The sequence below is a fragment of the Suillus plorans genome (assembly GCF_016647745.1).
Source record: "Suillus plorans strain S12 chromosome Unknown HD556scaffold_19, whole genome shotgun sequence".
Taxonomy (NCBI): domain Eukaryota; kingdom Fungi; phylum Basidiomycota; class Agaricomycetes; order Boletales; family Suillaceae; genus Suillus; species Suillus plorans.
In genome coordinates this window covers 490,037-509,432 of record NW_024537403.1, presented here as the reverse complement: position 1 = coordinate 509,432, position 19,396 = coordinate 490,037, and the positions used below count along the sequence as shown (strand labels likewise).

General features: G+C 49.7%; 7 protein-coding genes across 7 annotated transcripts; all 7 read right to left on the bottom strand.

Moving 5' to 3' along the window:
* On the bottom strand, positions 1-1,298 carry HD556DRAFT_1361207 (uncharacterized protein). The gene has a single exon (XM_041302634.1). The coding sequence runs from the start codon at positions 1,284-1,286 to the stop codon at positions 444-446; it is 843 nt and encodes a 280-aa protein (XP_041161912.1). The 5' UTR covers positions 1,287-1,298; the 3' UTR covers positions 1-443.
* Positions 1,299-3,172: 1,874 nt separating this feature from the next.
* Positions 3,173-6,595, bottom strand: HD556DRAFT_1361196 (Fungalysin metallopeptidase-domain-containing protein). Its single transcript, XM_041302633.1, has 10 exons — positions 6,179-6,595; positions 5,646-6,122; positions 5,203-5,596; positions 4,998-5,147; positions 4,826-4,942; positions 4,614-4,770; positions 4,414-4,560; positions 4,186-4,361; positions 3,590-4,137; positions 3,173-3,532 (listed from the first exon to the last, which is right to left on the bottom strand). The coding sequence occupies exons 1-10, from the start codon at positions 6,563-6,565 to the stop codon at positions 3,416-3,418; spliced, it is 2,670 nt and encodes an 889-aa protein (XP_041161911.1). The 5' UTR covers positions 6,566-6,595; the 3' UTR covers positions 3,173-3,415.
* Positions 6,596-6,993: 398 nt separating this feature from the next.
* Positions 6,994-7,943, bottom strand: HD556DRAFT_299774 (uncharacterized protein). Its single transcript, XM_041310188.1, has 4 exons — positions 7,857-7,943; positions 7,679-7,797; positions 7,452-7,602; positions 6,994-7,386 (listed from the first exon to the last, which is right to left on the bottom strand). The coding sequence occupies exons 2-3, from the start codon at positions 7,776-7,778 to the stop codon at positions 7,454-7,456; spliced, it is 249 nt and encodes an 82-aa protein (XP_041161910.1). The 5' UTR covers positions 7,779-7,797; positions 7,857-7,943; the 3' UTR covers positions 6,994-7,386; positions 7,452-7,453.
* A 1,739-nt stretch (positions 7,944-9,682) lies between these two features.
* Positions 9,683-12,653, bottom strand: HD556DRAFT_299238 (uncharacterized protein). The gene is made up of 6 exons (XM_041310187.1): positions 12,302-12,653; positions 12,020-12,241; positions 11,372-11,970; positions 11,071-11,307; positions 10,341-11,018; positions 9,683-10,287 (listed from the first exon to the last, which is right to left on the bottom strand). Exons 1-6 carry the CDS (start codon positions 12,445-12,447, stop codon positions 9,701-9,703), a joined length of 2,469 nt encoding a protein of 822 aa, XP_041161909.1. The 5' UTR covers positions 12,448-12,653; the 3' UTR covers positions 9,683-9,700.
* Positions 12,654-14,192: 1,539 nt separating this feature from the next.
* Positions 14,193-15,522, bottom strand: HD556DRAFT_299188 (uncharacterized protein). The gene is made up of 3 exons (XM_041310186.1): positions 15,102-15,522; positions 14,925-15,049; positions 14,193-14,868 (listed from the first exon to the last, which is right to left on the bottom strand). The coding sequence occupies exons 1-3, from the start codon at positions 15,239-15,241 to the stop codon at positions 14,279-14,281; spliced, it is 855 nt and encodes a 284-aa protein (XP_041161908.1). The 5' UTR covers positions 15,242-15,522; the 3' UTR covers positions 14,193-14,278.
* Positions 15,523-15,771: 249 nt separating this feature from the next.
* Positions 15,772-16,605, bottom strand: HD556DRAFT_1431430 (uncharacterized protein; the record flags this gene model as incomplete). Its single annotated transcript, XM_041305016.1, has 3 exons — positions 15,772-15,831; positions 15,862-16,310; positions 16,359-16,605. 3 exons carry the CDS (start codon positions 16,603-16,605, stop codon positions 15,772-15,774), a joined length of 756 nt encoding a protein of 251 aa, XP_041161907.1.
* A 1,349-nt stretch (positions 16,606-17,954) lies between these two features.
* On the bottom strand, positions 17,955-19,321 carry HD556DRAFT_1361159 (PAP2-domain-containing protein). The gene has a single exon (XM_041302632.1). The coding sequence runs from the start codon at positions 19,306-19,308 to the stop codon at positions 18,079-18,081; it is 1,230 nt and encodes a 409-aa protein (XP_041161906.1). The 5' UTR covers positions 19,309-19,321; the 3' UTR covers positions 17,955-18,078.
* Between the last annotated feature and the right edge of the window lie 75 nt (positions 19,322-19,396).

The window sequence follows — 19,396 nt, the reverse complement described above, 5'->3', positions numbered from 1 at the left end:
GCCTCTTCAATGATGTCGTGAAAAAGCAATGCAAGTCTTTTGACAAGTGCAGTACAACCTCTCACCTGGCATCACTTAGCCAAGCGTGATGCGCTCCGCCTACTAGTACCGAAGGCACGGGCTCGTGGCAGCCTATCACGAGCGTGAACTCGTTTGTCAGAAGAGGAAAGAAAGGTTACATATTTTTGACAAAGTTACAACGGAGATGAGTCCACGTTTTTGATGAAACAGAGGCCCTGTGGGAGTCGAGGATATGGAGCCGTGACCTCGGGAAAGATGCTCAGACTACAAACAACAAACTTCAAATGTACATTTTCACTGGCGCAATGATGTAAATTGCCTCCGCGGTATCAAATGCCCCTGATAGGGCCCTATGCAAATGCTATACAATGTGTCCGAAACCACCCAAACCGTTCGACCAAGTAAATGATACAACTACACGTTCATGCCACAACCTGACAAGCGGACACTATGGCATCCTGGAACATCCGCAAGCTCGACGAGTCGCCCTCAGCCACTGTGGTGCTGATCGGCTTATAAGTGACGTAGCCCCACTCAGCATCGAGTACGACATATCCACTGTCGCCGTCCACCACAAGCTCTCTCAAACTGGTGAGCTCAGCTGCCCATCGTTGCCAGATGCTTGACCACAGCCTGGCATCGACTGACGGATTTGCTACATAGCTTGCGCATGATTGCAGCTCCAGATGATGCAAGCGACTCTTTTGGCGGATGACAAACTCTTCGACGCCATCAGGAGAGGGCATCTGATCAAAGATGGTATTTTCGAGCACGAGCGATTCGAGTGATGGATAATGGAATGATGAAAGCTTGGTTTCCAGGCTGTGGTAGGGGCCCTGGGGGCTACGTAGCTCGAGCGACTTGAGTGTGGGATTGGAAAGGGGCAGGAGTGCGCCAAGTGATCCGTTAATTTCCTTGGATCCCGACCAGGCACTGATATCGGCGTTTGGCACGACAGAGAGCGAAAGATGGGACAAGGGCGAGTTTGTGAGGGTAGAGACGAAGTCATAGCATGAAACAGGCATCATGACTACATTGTTGAGAGAGAGGGATGTCATGCGGGATGTTTTCATAGCGTGATATATGGAATGAATAACGGTGAGCTGCCGACTCGTAAACCAGAATGGGCTCTCGCGGATTTCCTTCCCAGACTGGGAGATGAATGTTGGCCAAAAATTCGCGGTGACGCATTCAAGTCTGGGGAGTCTATCGAGTGCGCAGAAAGCCTCGGTCAAGGCTTCTTCAAGGTCAGCGACTTCCAACATGTCCTCAATTTCTGCAGAAACATTCTATAATTAGCTCCTATACATAGACAAAAAGGAAATAGATCTCACCAATGTTTTCTGGGGGAAATTGGAAACATTCATCGTCACGAGAATCGTAAACGACTTCCCGAACATGGGGAGCAAGGTTGGCGGCAGCAATGATCTGTTGAAGGTTTTGTGCGCTCTGGATGCTATTTTTCACGTGAAGTTTGGTGAATGCGATGGGTGTGACGAGCTCTCGGTACGCTTTGTTTAAAGAGCGTAACTGGAGAAGATCAGTTACGGTGGAAACATTCTGGATGACGGTGTTGATAATTTCGATGGGTAGATCGCGCATTGTGATGGAGGGTCAGGTTTGAATGAAAAGGAACGGCACGCGTGGTTCCATTTTATATTTCCCATGTGTGCTTGGTATTTCGTTTTGGTCTGCACAGGATGGGTCAGTGAACCGAAATAAACTACATTGGGGTACTACTAGGAGTCCTATCGGATTGAGCGCTTGAAACGGTCGCGGAACAAGGCGAACTGGACAAATCCGGACACTGCTAAAGATGGATCCTGTATTTCCTCAACGAGATAACTTCGTGGGATGTGATCTGGCCTTGGTTTGGCCCGAAAACAATCCATCATGCCAAGTGCTTCCGGTACAGTCGGCACCCCACACAAATGTCAACGTCACTGTAAGTCATTATATGGATATATAAGACTCTTACATTGCAATGGAGACCGCCACATTGATTACTATACGAAGAGTGGAGAGCTGGGTTGACGCAGTATGGATGAAAATACCCAAAAGCCCTGCACGCAGTATTGAAACTCCGTCGCGGGGGGTGTCCAAGTCTCTTGTCTTGTCTATCTTAGATCCTTCATGCTCAAGTGGGAGCGCGTGTGGAGTTTACGGAAAGGGATAGCGCGCTCGGGGACACATTATGTTGCTGCCGTTATTATCCGATCACAGTAAGTTTCTATAACGCCCCTGTATCTGCTTCGATACGGCGTTATATCTGCTCGATGCAGTCCATAGTTTATCCACACTCGATGACTACCGCAAACCCTCTTATCAACTAGGTGACATCTCCTTGTCAGGGTCCAGGTCCGCCCACCTGTCGATGACCCTGCATAAATCATGTCGTACCCGAGGACACCTGTGTTTCAAGTTGTTTCACGTTGAACTCTTCTGGCGTGACGGCGGCGTCCCTGGGGTGCTTCTTCCAATCAGATACGTATTCAAGTTTAGTCATGCCTCACCCCATCCCAGCTCCATCGGACTCTCACTCTTACTGCGGCTCATTTTCTTATGTTGCTTCTAGTCTGATGTGTTATATGCCGCAGCTCATTAAAGAAGAAACTGCGGAACGATGTCCCCAGACCAGACGAATGAAGATAAGATAGTGGTCGGATGCCGGGTCCGACATCTCCAATTGAAATTTGACTATTCCGTGCCCGAGGGCTCGCGCTTTATTTTCTGATCTAGAAGGTCGTTGATACCGTACGTTCATCACGAAGAAGCTGGAGCGCTGAGAGAACATCTATTTATATCCAACTACGCGCACTTGGGGCTATGGCAGGCTATGGCATGTCTCGCACATCAGCTGACCAGCTACCTCCAGGGAATGAATTGTATGTTCAGACTCGCCAAGCTTGAATATTGAAATCACAAAACAAGTGCAATACCGGAACTTGCATCTGAACTTCTTAAGGTCCCCGTTCACGGTACCTGGCCTGGTGTCGGACGTTTGCTTGCGCCCTCGAGCACGGGTATATTATTATTCTCCTGCCGCATCTTTCCCTCGTCATCTCCACCCTCCCTGCAGCATCCTAGATCTCACGTGAAACAGCCTCAGGTAAATCCTTATGCTCAAGTCACTCAGCTAATTATACTCAACATCAGCCATGTACCCGCGATCCATCATATCTTATCAATTATAACTATCATACAAAAACTATGTGCAACAACAAAACCAAAATATCCCAAGCCAAAATAAAGCTAGCGCATGATTACATGGGAGCAAGATACGGATATATATTCTATCCAGAGCCTGGATATCACTATCATCTAGCCGTGCGTCTCCAATCGTGTATATGGATATCGATCATGATGCGAAACAGTTAGAGTTTCTCGCCCACGCTCACAGCTTCCACCAGCATCCAAATGGACCGCAGTCATCCTCTGGGTCATCAGGGATTGGCTCAGGTGAGGGTGAGGGTGCGTCCTCGCTTTGGCATGCAGCGGGAACTTTGTAACCCTACAAAATAATCGTGCGTCAGACACTAAAAAGGTAACTCAGCGAAAAAGAACTTACATCCTCCCTAACACCTCCACCCCACGGTGTACGCCCCTTAACGGTAGCATCAATACCCAGCCCGCTCTCAACAAAGCCAGCCCAAATATCACAGAAGTTCTCCCCACCCGTAAGTACTTGATCAGCCTGCACGATCGCATCACGCGCATCAAAGAAAGATGGGCTACATGGCTGCAGCTTCATCCCGTTCAACACGAGCTGTACCAATAGCGAGTTACCGTGCTTGGGGACGAAAGGCTTGTCGGCGCGGTAGAAAGCAGCGTAATCGGCGAAGTTAGCATCGTGCGGGGGAGGGAACAGATTATCTGTGAACCCGTGCTTGGCGATCAGCCTTTGCTCCAGGACCCACAACATCTGCGCCCAGACCTCCCCGATTGCGTGTACGCCCCAGTACCCGGGCTTGTCGAGCGTCTTGTACGTGCTAGGGTTCACTGACTTGTCAAGACTGTACGGGTAGTTCCGGATACCTCCCGGACGGTTGGCAGCCCATGCGCCCATCGCGTAGTCCTCGTAAGTGGCAGTACTGCGAATGGTCGTGGCGAGGAAGTCTGTACACGGTGAGTTTGTTGATTATTAAGCGTCCAATCAAAACTTACCACCCCAGCCCTCTCCCATACCACCAGCCTCACCCCAGCCGAGACATCCACTGTTCTTGGGGCCACCCGTCAAGCGCGTGCTGAGACCATGAGTAAGCTCGTGGATAACGATACCAGCTTCCATGTCGCCATCACGATAGGGGTTAGCGGTGTTCCACAGGTACATTCGGCATTTGCTGGTTCACAAAGCATAAGTATTGATCAGAGCAAGGAAGAAAAACAACTAACCCATTTTGACCATCGGGAGGTGTCATGAAATTGGCATTGTTGAACCCACTACCGTCCTGTGCATTCGTGATCACAGCATCTGATTCCTCACCGCCGCGCCCAAAGTTGTACTGCTGGAAGTTCCCAGCCTCTTCAGTGAAGCCGTACCTGTCACAGTTCGTCACATGGGAAAATAAGAAATAATCGTGAGTAGAACGCACCGGTAGGTCAAGTCGTGGAACAAGTTGCTCGTGTAGAAAAGTTGCGCCACCGTTGCATCGATGTGAGCATGTGCATCGACCAAGTTTTCCTCTGAGTTGCCCTTCTGGCTCGGGGAGTATGGATAGTTGTAGTGGACGGCTAAAGTGCTCACGTCGTCTAACAGACAAGTGTTATGAAAACGAAAACTAGAACAAGCTGCGCAAGCACTCACCACCCACAGAGATTCCCTCTGGACGACGGTTATATATCCACGCGTTCCGCCCCTCCCAGTTCTCGTGTGCAAAGACATTGTTGCCCCATGTGGTGTTTGTCGTGCGCCAGAACTCGCCTGCCGTTCCGCATGAGGTCTATAGCACGAAAAGGTCAACTAGAGGATGACGAACCTTTCGCACGAAGTGCAACCTTCTCTTCCTCACTAATGCTGGGGTCTACACCCCACGGCAGGGCGTGCCACCCTGCTGGACTTGCGAGCTTATCACCCAACTCAGAGTATTGGACGCGACCGTAAGAAGGAGGCAAAGAATCTGTGGGTGCTAGAAGAGGCGTGAGTTTATGTTTGGATCACAAAGGGGATATGATGGAACTTACCATCTGCCTCACTCAGCGCCTTCCTTTCCGCAGCCTCAACAGGATCGTTGGTGCCCCATGGGAAGATGTTGTAATATGCTTTCGGGAAGTCAGGAATTGCAGGGCCACTGGACCACGTGACACCCTCCTTGGCAGCCTTGCTCTTTCGGAGATCTGCCACAGCCTTACCCTTTCTAAAGCGACCACCAACCTTCTTGGTGGAGCAGGAGGGGGCGTTGGAGCCAGCAGGGATGAATGAGGAGAGGGGAGGGAGCTGAGCATCCTCGGGGTGAGATCCAGGGGAATAAAGAGGCATAGGGCTGTCACTGGCCCAGTCCACGACGGACACAATACGGTGGGGAAGAGATGCAGAGACTGTGGTCTCATACCAGTTGTGCTCCATCTCGACTTCGAACTGTGTAGTGGTCAATATTGGGTGCAAAAACTAGAGGATAAACACTAACGCGATGTACGAGCTCGAGATGCACGGTGCCATCTTCAGAGGGTACCTGGACCCAGACGACGGAGGTCTTGACCTCGCCGATGGTTCCGGGAGCACCGGTAATGGTGAGTTGCTCGGCCTCGTGAGGAAGGAAGCCGGACATGTGAGCCATGGTCATGCTTGCCAAATGATCATCGAAACGGGTCTGGATGTCTTGTGCGAGAGCGGGAGACGGTGCAGCTGCAAGAAGGAAAGTGAGAAGTGCACGAGGTGCATCTTGTGGACTTGGGACGTGGTCATCGAAGGAGGGAGTTGGGATGGAGTGGATGTTAGGGAGGGCTGCGCAGTTGGAGGAATGAATGTGCTCGAGCTCTGGGTGTGCACCGTCGAGGGGTTTCTGGCTTGACCAGGGGGAACGAGCGGAATCAAGTTGTGCGCAGTATTCTGCGTGGGGATGTGCACCACGGGTGTGTGATGATGGAGCCGGACCGGGGTAAAACTGCATGGGGTGAGCGCTTATGAAGTTGACGCGTCACCAACATGACGTATACGCACCGAATTGCCGTAACTCAAGACAACGCCGTCCTTGATGTTCAAGTTTACATTACCGTCGGCTACCTGTACACCTTGAACGATCTGACGTGCATAGACGTGAGTCACTCCGGTAATACGATCCGTGTAGCTGTCGCTGCGGATTACGTAGCTCACGCCGTCGTCGAGGTCTACGATAGAGTCAAGGAATGTCTTGGCTACTTCGTACGGGTCTACCCGCACTCTGTCTTGAGTAGAGAAGAGTACGGCGGGCACAGGCTGGTGAGCACTACTGTCGAAGTGGGCATGAGGGAGAACAGGACCAAATGAAAGGGACTTGCGACGCTGCGGTTCGGGAATGGCAGCAGCGAGGCCGAGGAGAGCGAGTGTTACTGTTGTCAGTCCGCGCATTGCAAAGCTTAGCGGAGACCTTGGTTTCACTTGACCATTCCGTTCAGGTTTATATCAACTCAGTCCACGTAAGCGCGGTGAATCCCGGTGCGGTGGCTATACACGTAATCTTCCAATTATGGCGGGTCAAGATAAGTCGCCTCGAGGAGACGGAAATGGGGTTGTTGGGCTTGCAAGGCCTCAGATCAAACAAACCAGCAAGCTCGATCAGGTCTGTCCTCCTCATGTACAGTAACGAGATCCGACGTGCGAATATCGCACTTGGAGCCCCGTGGCATAATTTTCTACTACGCAGGGACCACCAGGCTACTTATCGCAGTACCTAGGGCACTATCTCATTCCCACACCAAATCCACGCGTCTATCGTTTGCTCATCACACTCCACGTTATATGGACTCCTTCTTGTTATCGCTTTTCACCCTGATTGTCCTTCTCCTTTCTCGGTGTTCGACGAAGCACAGTGACATGCATGTCTCCATCGCGACAGCGTGCTTATGTATCACATCATAGCATCATCTCTTTCTCCTATCTACCAATGTGCAATGGTGAGACACTCTTGCAACGGAAAAAGCTCGTTCATTCTTTGCCAGACCTGTTCTAAGCCTGAACGTTTCGAGTGCAGCCTGTAAACACCCAAGCGCAAGTTTTCGTGCCTCTCGACCGTCCATTTAGAGATAACGAATCGGGATGGATGATTCCACCGGAAATCACGCCTTGAATCACGACATCACACAGCACAATTGGTTCCAGACGCGGTATATTTATCGACCACTCCTTCACTACCTCCTTTACGTATCACAGTACATTATTCCACAGACAACCTGTCGCGAAAGCAACATCAGCACTAATATTCAAGAGGTACAGGATAACCGCGCTCACCGCTTACTTTCACGTGCAGAACGCACCACTGGTCGTGGCTTCACAGCAAGTAGGGCAGCCACAGCCTGCAACGTACACGAACTTGTCGGTCGATGCACATTCATAAATGAACGCATTTCCGCCATTAATACTCGCGTCTTGCGAGCACCCATAACCACCTGAAAGCAAGCGTAAGTACACCGTCAAATTATCTGCACATCCCGCGACACATCATTATGTGGCAAGAGCACTTACCTGGGGTGTCGCAAGACTGGCCGATAGGGTTGTACGCGGTGGCTACGCCAGCCATTACCGCAACAGACACGATCATAGATGTGAGTGAGATGAATTTCATGTTTGTAATGAGGAGAGTGCTAGGGCTCGATGATTTATCTTCTGTTGAGTTGAGTGGAAAGCTGCACTTTCCTCTCACCTTTTATACTATAGCCCTAGCATGCCCCAGACAACGATATATTCCTCCATATCACATCCGACGTGGGACGGGTTACCTTGCACGGCATTCCCATCAAAGTCATAATGCTCTACCTGTAGATGGACGCAACGTTCGACAGCCGAGATGCATACGGGGCTAGAGGATTGATCTTGAAATGCTAAGCACCCATCCACATGACCTATCCGGGGCGATGGGCGCGGAGAATAATGTGTCAAAGCAATGGTCTTGTCATGATTACCGTGACAATGATATGTATTTGCCCGTTCTTGTCTCTGAGTTGTTTAATATTCCGGTCTTCAGATTGTGGTGCTGAATCGCCGTTTGATGAACGTCAACAGGATACGGGGGTGCTTGCCTCGAATTCGGAATAGGACAGGCTGACCATTTGGCTGAGCTGACTGTTCTGTCACATCAATAGATTTTACTCTATCAAATTGACTCATCTGCGATTCAGACAAGACATGTGATATAACGAACCCTTGTCAAGCTGTACTATAACGTTGACGCATCCTGTGCTGTCCTGTGCAACCACGGGATATCTTACTAAAAATTGTTTGGGGTCGGATAAAATTGGAAATTCGTAAGTACTGCGCAGACGTGGCATGGTGCCAAGGTCTCAGTCTGAAAGTGATCGAGTGATCCGATTATTGTATCAGGGCCCAGCTGGGCTTGTCCGTAGTACGGAGAGGCATAATTGAATTTCATTCTAGCGAGGTGGTTCAGTAGCTTCAACTATCTGGTGGTCGATTATTACTAACGACTGCATGATACTTTATATTATGTTTCGTTCCGCGACTCTACCATTATTCTCCAGTTCCCATGACTCGGAATTAGCGTCGGCAGAAGTTTCTGCTTGCCTGTACTGAGTCTGTTCCATCTCTACTGATGCAGTGCTGACTATATATTACTATCAGGTCGGCTCTCCAACAGTGGAGAGTACGAATAGCCTTGACGCGTAAACAAATGTTGCTGGTTGCAACCGCCCCGCGGCTGCCGACTTCCGGTCCGCTCCTTCTGAGGTCGGAAGCTTTTACTCTTCAGCGGTGCCAATGTCTGTGGGGATATCTATTGTCGTGCTCCAGTGTCCACTCGAGTAATTGAGGTATACTCACGACGATCCAGCCTGGCACCAATTACACGAAGCTGGAAAAGACTTGAAAAAGGCATCTTAACATAGGCGCCTATGCAAAACTACAGTAGTGTCCAGGTAGATAAGTTCGAATCACAATGCGCACGCACATGGAAATCCGAGCAATAAGGTAGTAGAAGCCTGTTGGAGAAAATGATATACTGAGTGCTTACTTACGACAAGTTCCATGTGTCCATGACCGGCAGTGATGGAGTGAGAACAGGCAAAATATAGGTCAATGAGTATCGATAACTGTTGATAGAAACTGCCAGTGATTCAATATGCGTAATGTACAAGGTCGTGAGAAATACTCGCTGAGCTGCAGGAATGCAGGAATCATCTGCATGTACGTGAACGTTGCTTTACAAGCGCTGTGTCACCGCAGATGTAAAATCGAACTTATCAGATTACGTTACGATCAAGTTACTGCGTCGACGTAGATATCAATGTCAAAACATTCTTCGTTTTATATTTATTGTATACAAGTAAGCGCACGCGGGTGGACGCCGCGCTCCAAGTCATCATAAGATTATATATTGTGGATATTAGCCTGAACGTTGAACGTTTTAACCTCGAGTTTGAATACGCAAATACCAAAGAATCATTGGCACCGTGCACGATGCAGATGTTTGTTCCATACAGCAAATCTACAACATAGTATGTAATATCACCGCTGCCTCAACTGCAAGCATACCTAATTTACAAGAGAAATATTGCCTTCACGTACATTCTGGGGCACATGGTTCTGGAGCAATGTCTTGAACACTTCATCGTCCGTTAGAACGGGCGCGGTTGGGCTTAATGATATGATGATCACGTCTAAGCACTCAAAGGCAACTTTGAAACTCCCTTCGTGTGACCGCGTTGGACGCATCGTGCTCAGCATTCCCAAAAAACCCATTTTTTTTTCGTAGCATCCCATGGCATCCACTGTCAGCCATTCATCCAACGGTCTACGCTTCCTGAGAAGCTTGCCTTTCTTATACCGAAGGCAGATCCAGGTGAGAACCCAGACGAACGATTCAGCATCGTGACGGTACACGTGCTCGACTCGGCCTGCGATGGCTTCTGGCTTAAGAAGGTCTAACGCCATGAACGGTACCGTTCCTGTGCGCTCGAAGCCTCTGGGACCGCCTTGAATCGAGGACAACAAATCTTTCATCGACGATAAGTCGAAATCATTGAGGACGCTGATAAATCGACCGCGTAAGCGGTATCCCATGAGATTGTTGGGACTGACGTCGCGGTGATGTACCCCCCTCTTCCAGAGCGCGCGATGGCCTGTAGCAGTGGTAAGTGGATGATAAATACCACCAGAAGGACAGGTCACTTACACTTGACGACTTCCCACCATGCGAGGAGGAACTTCTTACCGCTCAGGGTCGTGATTGGCTCAAGCTTTTTGAATACAATGATGTATAGGACCCGGCTGCCCGCATCGTCTATCCCTAGCGCCTTTCTGATTATCGCTGTGGACGTGTCTTCAAACTTGTGGAACCAGACCATCTCTGGAACATGGCCCAGCACATCGAGATCGTCCTTCGCAATCTTGTAGACCTCTTCGAGGATCTCGGGCTCGCTCTGGCGTGCCTCTTCTGGCCAGAAGAGCTTGGCAACCAATTTGTTGGTTTTGTTGAGAAAATGTGAACGCCGCGGCAGAGCCGACAGCGCCTTACTTTTCACGGGAAAAACCGTGGTTGCACGTCCCCGCAGACCGAAATGAGTCGCGCGCTTCTCAGATCTCAAATCCAGTGTAAGGTCGACACGCTTCGTCTTATCTTGACCCTTATTATCCCGATCGTCCTTGTTCGTGTCGTCCTCGTACTCGACGATAATCTCCCCTTTATATCCGGGTTTAGGTTCGAACAACGGGTGGAGGCCCCACTGCTTGTATCCCATGCGCTGCATGATGAAGAGCAAGACCACAAAGCGTGGAAGATCCTGAACGAAGTTGATGCCAGCGCATTGAATCGCGTGCTGACGATCGAACCACCAGAGATAGATGATATCGTCTAGAACGAGCCATTACTTCGACGACAGGACAATTGCGTTGCATCCACTTACTGTTAACTATAAACGAGATGACGTGCTGGCGCGCCGTATGAGCTGCGAACATCTCCGCAACATACAAACCATTCTGGATGACAGGATGAGGTTTATACGAACCCTTCTTCTTTTTCTTGTTCCTCCTCTCCTCCTGCTCGGATGACCTATCTTCATCCTGCCTGGATCGTTTGTTGGTGGACGGCTCGTTTGAGCGTAGATGATCGGAACCGCGTTTGTTGCTTCTGAGTCGGTGGGCTATATTTTGCACTGCGTCGCACATGTCAAAAGAAGCAGCGGAGATGCATGCTGGACGACTTACCCTCATTCGAGTTACTGTGGGAGGTCTGAGCAGCACCAGTGGTAGACGTCGAGTCTGTTGACCGATCGGACGAGTCCATTGACTGATCGGATGAGTCCGTTGACTGATCGGATGAGTCCGTCGACTGACTGGATGAGTCAGTTGACGAATCGGACGCGTCCGTTTCCTTCATGAATTCGATATATAGGACATTAGGAGCCACGTAGTCCTTAGTGTAAGCAGATGGCGGATGAGGCAGACGCGGCTTCGGGCGTTTGAACTCAAATGTCGTTCGGACGTCCACCCACTGGAAGTTTTCATGGTCTTTGGTGGGCGCCTTGCACGCAGAACGGTAAACATTTTTAGATTTTCCCTCCGGTATGATATCCGCGGCGGTCTGGCGAGAAACGACGACGACGTCCGGCTTGCGGCTGGACTTCTCGCCTTGATGTTTTTGGTGTATGAACGATGGATCATTCACGTGAAAAACGATGTTGGTTTCATCGTCGTCTTGAAAATCAGGCATTCCAGGTATGTTCACCTTCCCCAGTTCACGAAGTGCATGGTTGGCAGCCGCGACGAAATCAGAGTAAGACGGGGTTTCGCTCTCGATATTACAACTTGATAATGGCGTTAGTCTTTTGGGCGCTCTTTGAATTGCTGGCTCACAATTTAGTCAAGTGTTGCTTGATCTTCTGCGCCACACCTGGCCCATTGCAGAGAGGGAGGACAGCCTCGAGGGAGGTATCGAGTAACGTGGACTTCTGACTGGGAGGAAGGGATTGGTTGGGAGCTGCGCACATTTCGAGAAGCTGCTGCAGCATTTCGTCTGCCCCACATCGCTTGAAGTTCTTGACGTCGCGCGCGATCCATGGACGGACATCACTGACGCTGCATGAACAACAAAGTTCAGTATAAATAATAGAGGTCGGAACAGAACATCTGACGCACTCGACGCCTACAGTGTCGATGTGTTCGCTGACAACAGCGGAGCCGACTGCGTGTGGGGTGGATTTGAGGTCGGCGGGCAAGCCAGACTCGGACTTGCGGGGAGGTGTGGTTGTCACTGACGTAGTGGCGCTAGCATTATTGGACATGATGAGGCCTTCCTAGGAAGATGCAAAAGAAAGGTGAACTTTGGGATGAAGAAGACGAGATTTGAGCTCGCTATTTAAGCTAGCGCAGCACTATTTAGTATTGTCGGACATTTCGAGTCAAGGTCCACAAGTGTTTGAATTCGAAGAAGTTGATGGAAATCTCAGTCTGTCGGCTACAATTAATAAAAGTTGTGGCACAAACGGACCAACGGTTGACATGTCGACAACGCATCACTTCATCAACACGACCCACCTCATCCAGATCAGTCTTGAATTTTCTGGCAGTTGTATCTTCTTTGTATCGTTACTCCAATAGTTCGCTGCTGTTATCTTTTGGCCCATCTACGACCGGGTACGATCTTTTTCTTAATGAACATTTTTCTAAAGTTTTTTTTGACGCTCCGCACATCGCACAAGCTTCTTCGAAAGTCTCGTAGAAGAATTTCACTGATTGGAGGAATGGTTTGTGGGCGTCGAAGGACTTGATGGCCCGTCTGATAGCCCAGCGCCCAGCTGTCAATTTCTTCGCAACGGCCATCACCGATTTCATGTACATATTCACCAACCTTTCGGATGACGGATGACTAGTAAGTACTTCTACTCACAACATGGGAATAATCAAGGAATCTAGACTCTGATCGTCTTATCAGACTCATCTGTCTTCCCGAACAACCGGGCTGCGATCTTTCTCTACGGTTGAAAGAGGACTCAGGAGGCCTCAAAATCACTCAGCTTCCTCAAATTATGAACCGTTGCTGTTGCCTTTGGCACGCATCAGGTGTAGTTTCCTTTGCTATCTGCTTTTATTGACGCTCCATACGCTGCACAAGGACGAAAGTCGTGCAAATATGGTCCACTGATTCAAGTCCGCAAATGAGTGGCGTGTGGACGTCGAAGAACAATGGATGGACCGATAGCCTGTTGATCAACTTGCGGCGGCCATTCACCCCCATTTTGATTTACAAATTTTAAACTTCCATATCGCCAACCTTTGGGACGAGTGAACACGCGAACATGTAAGAAATCTGATTCTGATGGTCTTCTCACACGTCTCCATCTACCTCCAAAATATCGGGCTGTGCTTCCATTCTCTGCAGTAGAAGTCGTAGAGGTGGACCCCCGCTACTCCCCTGGTATCGCCCCCAGGCAGTGGAATCAAGCCTCGGAGATCGATGGTCTAATGCGATAGCGCGCCGTGAATTCCTGAAATACGGAACTCGGGCGCGATGTTTAGATTTTTTTGAGAAGTTCTTGGTTATTGTCCGTTGAGGTGAAGCCCTATGGTGGACACTACCTACACTATTTTACCAACTATATATGTTTCTTGGCCTTGTGATGGCGTCTATGCTGTGCAGTGGTCCCGACTTGCGCGGGAACGGTCAGGGCCTTTTCCAGCTCTTGATACGATGGTGATTGTTGGTGGATTTCCTTCGATCTTCCTGGGGGGATCACATCTCCGATGACTGACGTTCGTGTGGCTCAAGTATACAGACACTCGATCGACGAAGTGACCCATCTACAGACTATGTAGGCTTCATGGATGATATCCAGATGCTGGGTGGAACGATCTGCGGACAAAGGTGATGTTCGAAGTGCTATAGAGTTCTGTGAGAATGATCCTGTGTGGTCATGCAATATAAGCGGTTGGAGGACTGACATTATTTGCAGTTCATCGTAGGCCTGAGGCCTGAACGTTGAACTTTAAGCTTGAACGTTTGAACACGCAAATACAAAATAATGGCACCGTGCATGATGTTTGTTCTGCATCGAATATACAAGATTGTATGTGACATCACATTTCGGAGGCACGCTGCCTCAACTGCAAGTATACCTACTCTATCAAAGAAATATTGCCTTCAAGTACATTCTTGGGCACATGGTTCAGGAGCCATGTCTTGAATACCACTTCATCGTCCGCTGGAACGGACGTGAATGGTCCTAAATATTTGTGAATCACCTCTAAGCAACGCATGACAACTTTGAAGTTCGCTTCATGCGACCGCGTTGGGCATATTTCGTCCACCGTTGCCAGATAACCTGCTTTTTTCTGATGGCACCCCCTGGCGTCCACTGTCAACCATTCATCGAGTGGTCTGTTCCTCCTGAGGAGTTCACCATTTTCATATCGAAGACAAATCCAAGTGAGGACCCAAATGAACGATTCAGCATCATGATAGTACAAGTGCTCGACTTGGCCTGCAATGGCTTTCCGCGTGAGAAGGTGTAGCGACATGAAGGGTACCGTTCCTGTGCGCTCGAAGCCTTTGGGAGCGTCTTGAATGGAGGATATTGATTGTATGATCGATGATAAGTCAAAATCGTTAAGGACGCCGATAAATCGACCACCGAAGCGGTATCCCATAATATTACTGGGGCTGACGTTGCGGTGATGCACGCCCCTCTTCCAGAGGACGCGATGGCCTGTCGGAGTAATGGGTGAATGATAGCGAACAAGAAAAGGACACGATGACACTTGCACTTGACGACTTCCCACCATGCGAGGAGGAACTCTTTGTCGCTCAGCGTCGTGATTGGATCAAGCTTTCTGAGCACGATGATACGTATGACCCGGCTGTCCGCGTTGTCGATTCCTAGTGCCTTTCTGATTGAGTTCAGTATGGATAATGGTGGCCGGAACTGAAGATCTAACGCACTTGACACTTAGAGTATCAATGTGTTCGTTGACAACAGTGGAGCAAACTGTGTGTGGGGTGAACTTGAGGTCGGCGGACAAGCCACAGTTGCCAGGAGTTGTGTCTGTCACTGACGCAGTGGCGTCAACATTATTGGCCATGATGGGGCCTTCCTAGGGAGATAGAAAAGAAAGGTGGACTTTGGGATCAAGAAGACGAGATTTAAGCTCGCTATTTAAGCTAGCGCAGCACTATTGTCCGACATTTCGAGTCAAGGTCCACAAGTACTGATAGTTCCTAGTCGAATTCAAAGAAGTTGATGAGAGATCCCAATTCTCGGATAATTTTGTGGCGCAGTATCATTTCATGAACACGACCTGCCAGCATCTGTTATTGATCAAGAGATGTTAAATTATGTGAAATAGGCATGCATTGGAAATACTTCGCCGTTGAACGACATAGAACGCCTAATGGGCCTCGTAGGACTTAGGGAGGCGTTCGAACACCCATATAGCCAAAAATTGGCTCCTCGACGTGCGGAGGAGTCGGCTGTTATTGGTGACGATGCAGGAAAAAAGTAGCTGAGCCCCAACATAATAACACGCACGTGGCGATCAGTTTGATTGGTCAAAATGATCCACGTTGATTATGAAGGACCAAGCCTATGGAGAAGGGAATGACACGAATCTGCTCAGGCCTTAACCAATCTCCCCACTCGGTGCCAAAATAGACATTCACCAGTCTCCCCTTCCTTCCCCCAGATACCTCCTTCTCCCTACACCCATCCCCCAACATCCTCGATCCACCTATGAGATGGGCGATCCAAACGACATCCATCAAAAACGATACCCCACAACGGTGTCCAAAAACGCTGCCACCACACAACATCCTCCCTCTCGCTAAGCACATGTTCATAGAACAACATCTGACCCCCAGGTTTCAGCACCTCCGTGACCAATGAAGAGATGGTGGATTGTGGCGAGGGGATGGAACAGAGAGTGAGGACAGATATGAGTGTGTCTACAGGTGGGTGCGGCGCAGGAAGATAGGAAAGGATGGTAGAGATGTTTTCAGCACCACAAGGGAGGATGAGGAGCGTTCCAGCATCTTCGTTGTACCCAGCAGCAGAGGCAGTACGGCGCAGCTTTGCATGCATATGCACGTTGGGTTCTACAGCTACGTATTTCGTAACACGCGAATGGTCGAGGTAATTGATGGTGTGGCCGTGTCCTGTCTTTGTATGAACAGATTATCGTTGCGGTGGAAAAAGAGACACACCTGCACCGAGGTCTAGCACAACGCCATAGGCGTGTGGAGTGATGAGCCCATTTTTGACCGCCCTTCCGGCTTCGTCAGCGCTATCACCATAGAGGTCCCATACATGGGACATGAAAATGCGGGATATTTCAAGTGGTTGGAAGAGTAAGGAGGGAACATGCCAGATTGCTATAATCGTAGGCCAGAGGCCGCCGACGAAGCCAAGACGTAGATCTGTGACCACTCCGAAGGCTGCATCGAGGCGCATCTCAACTTGAACTGTCGCACGCAGTAACTGCACTTGATGATGCAGTTGACAGAGAGGGAGGCATGACTAGCGCATATATTTATATTTTATCGGTAACTGGATTGAGAATCAGGATTCACATGGGGTTTGTTAAGAGAAGGGCCCCCGGTGTTTGCCGTGACGTGCGGCTCCCGACGCGTACTAATAGTCACGTGGTTTTTCAACACGACGGGTGATTTCATTGTGCAAGCCTGTGGCACACTTCCTGATGTTTGAGATTCAGATTTGGACAAAGGATTCCGATAGGTCACTTGGATGATGACCTGGACCTACTAGCAGACTCGGATCCACTAGCGTCCTCCCAGATGAGCCTGTCGGGGTTCGGTCTCATTCATGCGTAGCATCCATTCTTTCAAATTATTGTTGCCTAGCGGCCAATGACTTATTACCGGTTCTCTAGTTCCTCGTCGCACGCGAACCATCTATATCGAACAGGTGAGGAAGCTTACTTGAAGTTCTTTCGCCTTGATCCCCCAGAGTTTGCTATCCTGCCGTATTCGCGTGACGACCACTGAGAGCTCCTGAGTCATCTATTCACGCGGTCTTTCAAGACTCCAGGTTTATCATCGGGGACATCAAATAAGGGCAAAGTGAAGACGTGCAAGATATCAGGAGCGCGTTGGTTCTATACCCAGGCGCTGGTGCGTTGTTCAGGTTCTCTATCTTCACCAGATGTCTTAGTATCAGATCCTACTCATCATCTATATTCTAATGAGCTACAACAAAATGCCATCACGATGCACTGCGCACATTGCCCATCCGGGGCGAACGCGTATCTCAACAATATGCATCAATGTGTATATATTGATCGTGTGGCACGCGCACGACATCGATATCGAAAGTACACATGCACATGGGATCATGGGCCTGCACCTGCGATCGGACTCTATGCAGCCCTCCCCCTGAGCTCTCTCATCGGCCTATGCATGTATATCTTGTCCATCTACCCGTCATAATCAGAGCCAGTGTTACCGTCGACTGATAGAATACTAGTACCAGTGGTCGTCGGTGCGTGAGTCGTAGCTTCAATGTCATACACGCTACACTCCTTCACCCAGGTCCACCTCTCTGCGCGTATCGCAACAATGCGGCACGCGTGTTCGTCGGTGCATCGCGATTGGTATCTACGCAGATTGAACCCTGGGCTCATTCCAGGCGTTTAGGACGCGCACGCTCACCATTCTTTCACTTGCAAACCAGAAACGAAACGGGAGCAGTCGATCCGCAATCAAGTCTGCGCTGGAGTAAATGTCCGTCGAGCTGTAGAGGAGTGTTAGCGTTGGAAACGTTATTCTTTACATGTGGTTATGATTTGTGTTGAATTAAACAGTTTTTATGAAATTGAGATTGGACTATGTAATGCAGATTTAGAATCGCACAAGAATCTAACAATCATAACCCGGGTATATGCAAGAAAACCATCCATCTAACCGACTACCTCCTACTTTCAGGCGGGAACACGAACCCAACACCGGCGATGGGGCTCCAACCCTCCTCCCCGGCTCTTTCATCAGGTCTGATGAGGCTCGCGATACTAGCTGTATGCCTATGTCCTCTCCCCTTCCCCTTTGCGGGATTCGGTGACCGGTAGGCAATAGGCGTCTCTTCCTCATCGCTGATCGTCCAATCGCTCGCAAACTCGTCTGCGCCCACACCGCCCCTCCTCGATTCGAGATCGTATCTCTCGTACTTGTCCTCAGCAACATTAACGCTCCCATTGCGCAGCTCCTCGGGGACGAAAAAGTAGAAACAGGCGGTGGCGAGACAGGCACCACCCACGACATCAATGAGATAATGATGGCTGAGGTACATGGTGCTCCAATAGAGGACGGCTGCGTATGCCCAAGCCCATTTCGCATACTGGGGCCACAAGGCGGTGATGAATAGTGCTTCGAGAGTGGCCCATGCGGCATGCAAACTGGGGAATGCACCAAATACGAGGGGCGAGCTAGCAAAAGTGCGTTTGTAGCCATCCCCACCGAACAGGTCGTCGATGCGGCCTAAGCCGCCTGCGGATCCGGGTGTGCCGTATGCTGCGGGTGTAAGGCCGTATATGATTTCGTACCAGGGTGCTGCGCAAGGAAGGACTATTTGGGCAAATACGCCTATACAGTTTTGATAGCCAAAGGCTTTTGCGAATACGGGGAGAGTGGGTGGGCGGAAGAGCCAGAGGAGAGCAGCGAGGACGAGGGGGAATGTGTAGTGGATAACGCCGTACGGGAGCCAAGCGATGATATCGAGGACTGGGTGTGTGAAGTGAGTGAGGATATCGCTTATGTTTGCACCGTAGAGGACGGATTCGAGAGTTGGGAGGAGGACGACGTGGACTGCGGGGCGGTGGTCTGCGGGTAAGAATTGGTTTGAGTAGAACATGAGAACCCATGAAAATATGGGTGTTGCAGGTATAAAGAATTGAGAAGTAAATGGGATGAGTAGGGCGATTGCATATAAGATTGGTATTGCTAATTTGTAGGGGAATGGAGGGACTTGCATGAGAGCGAGCCAAAAGAAAGCAGAAAGTATGTGAAGGATGTAAATCGAGTCTTTGAAGGTGAATTTGTATGCACGAAACTTGTTCACTGTATCCCAGGGTGAAAATGACTTGTCAAGTCTATTCACCCCAGCTACAAGCCCGTTCACTGTGGCCCGCAACACTGGTCTCATGGTAAAGGATGAATGCCGTGGGAATAAAATCATTCTGAACATTAAGTTCATCATATAGATCACGAGACGTTTCGTTGATGTATGCTGA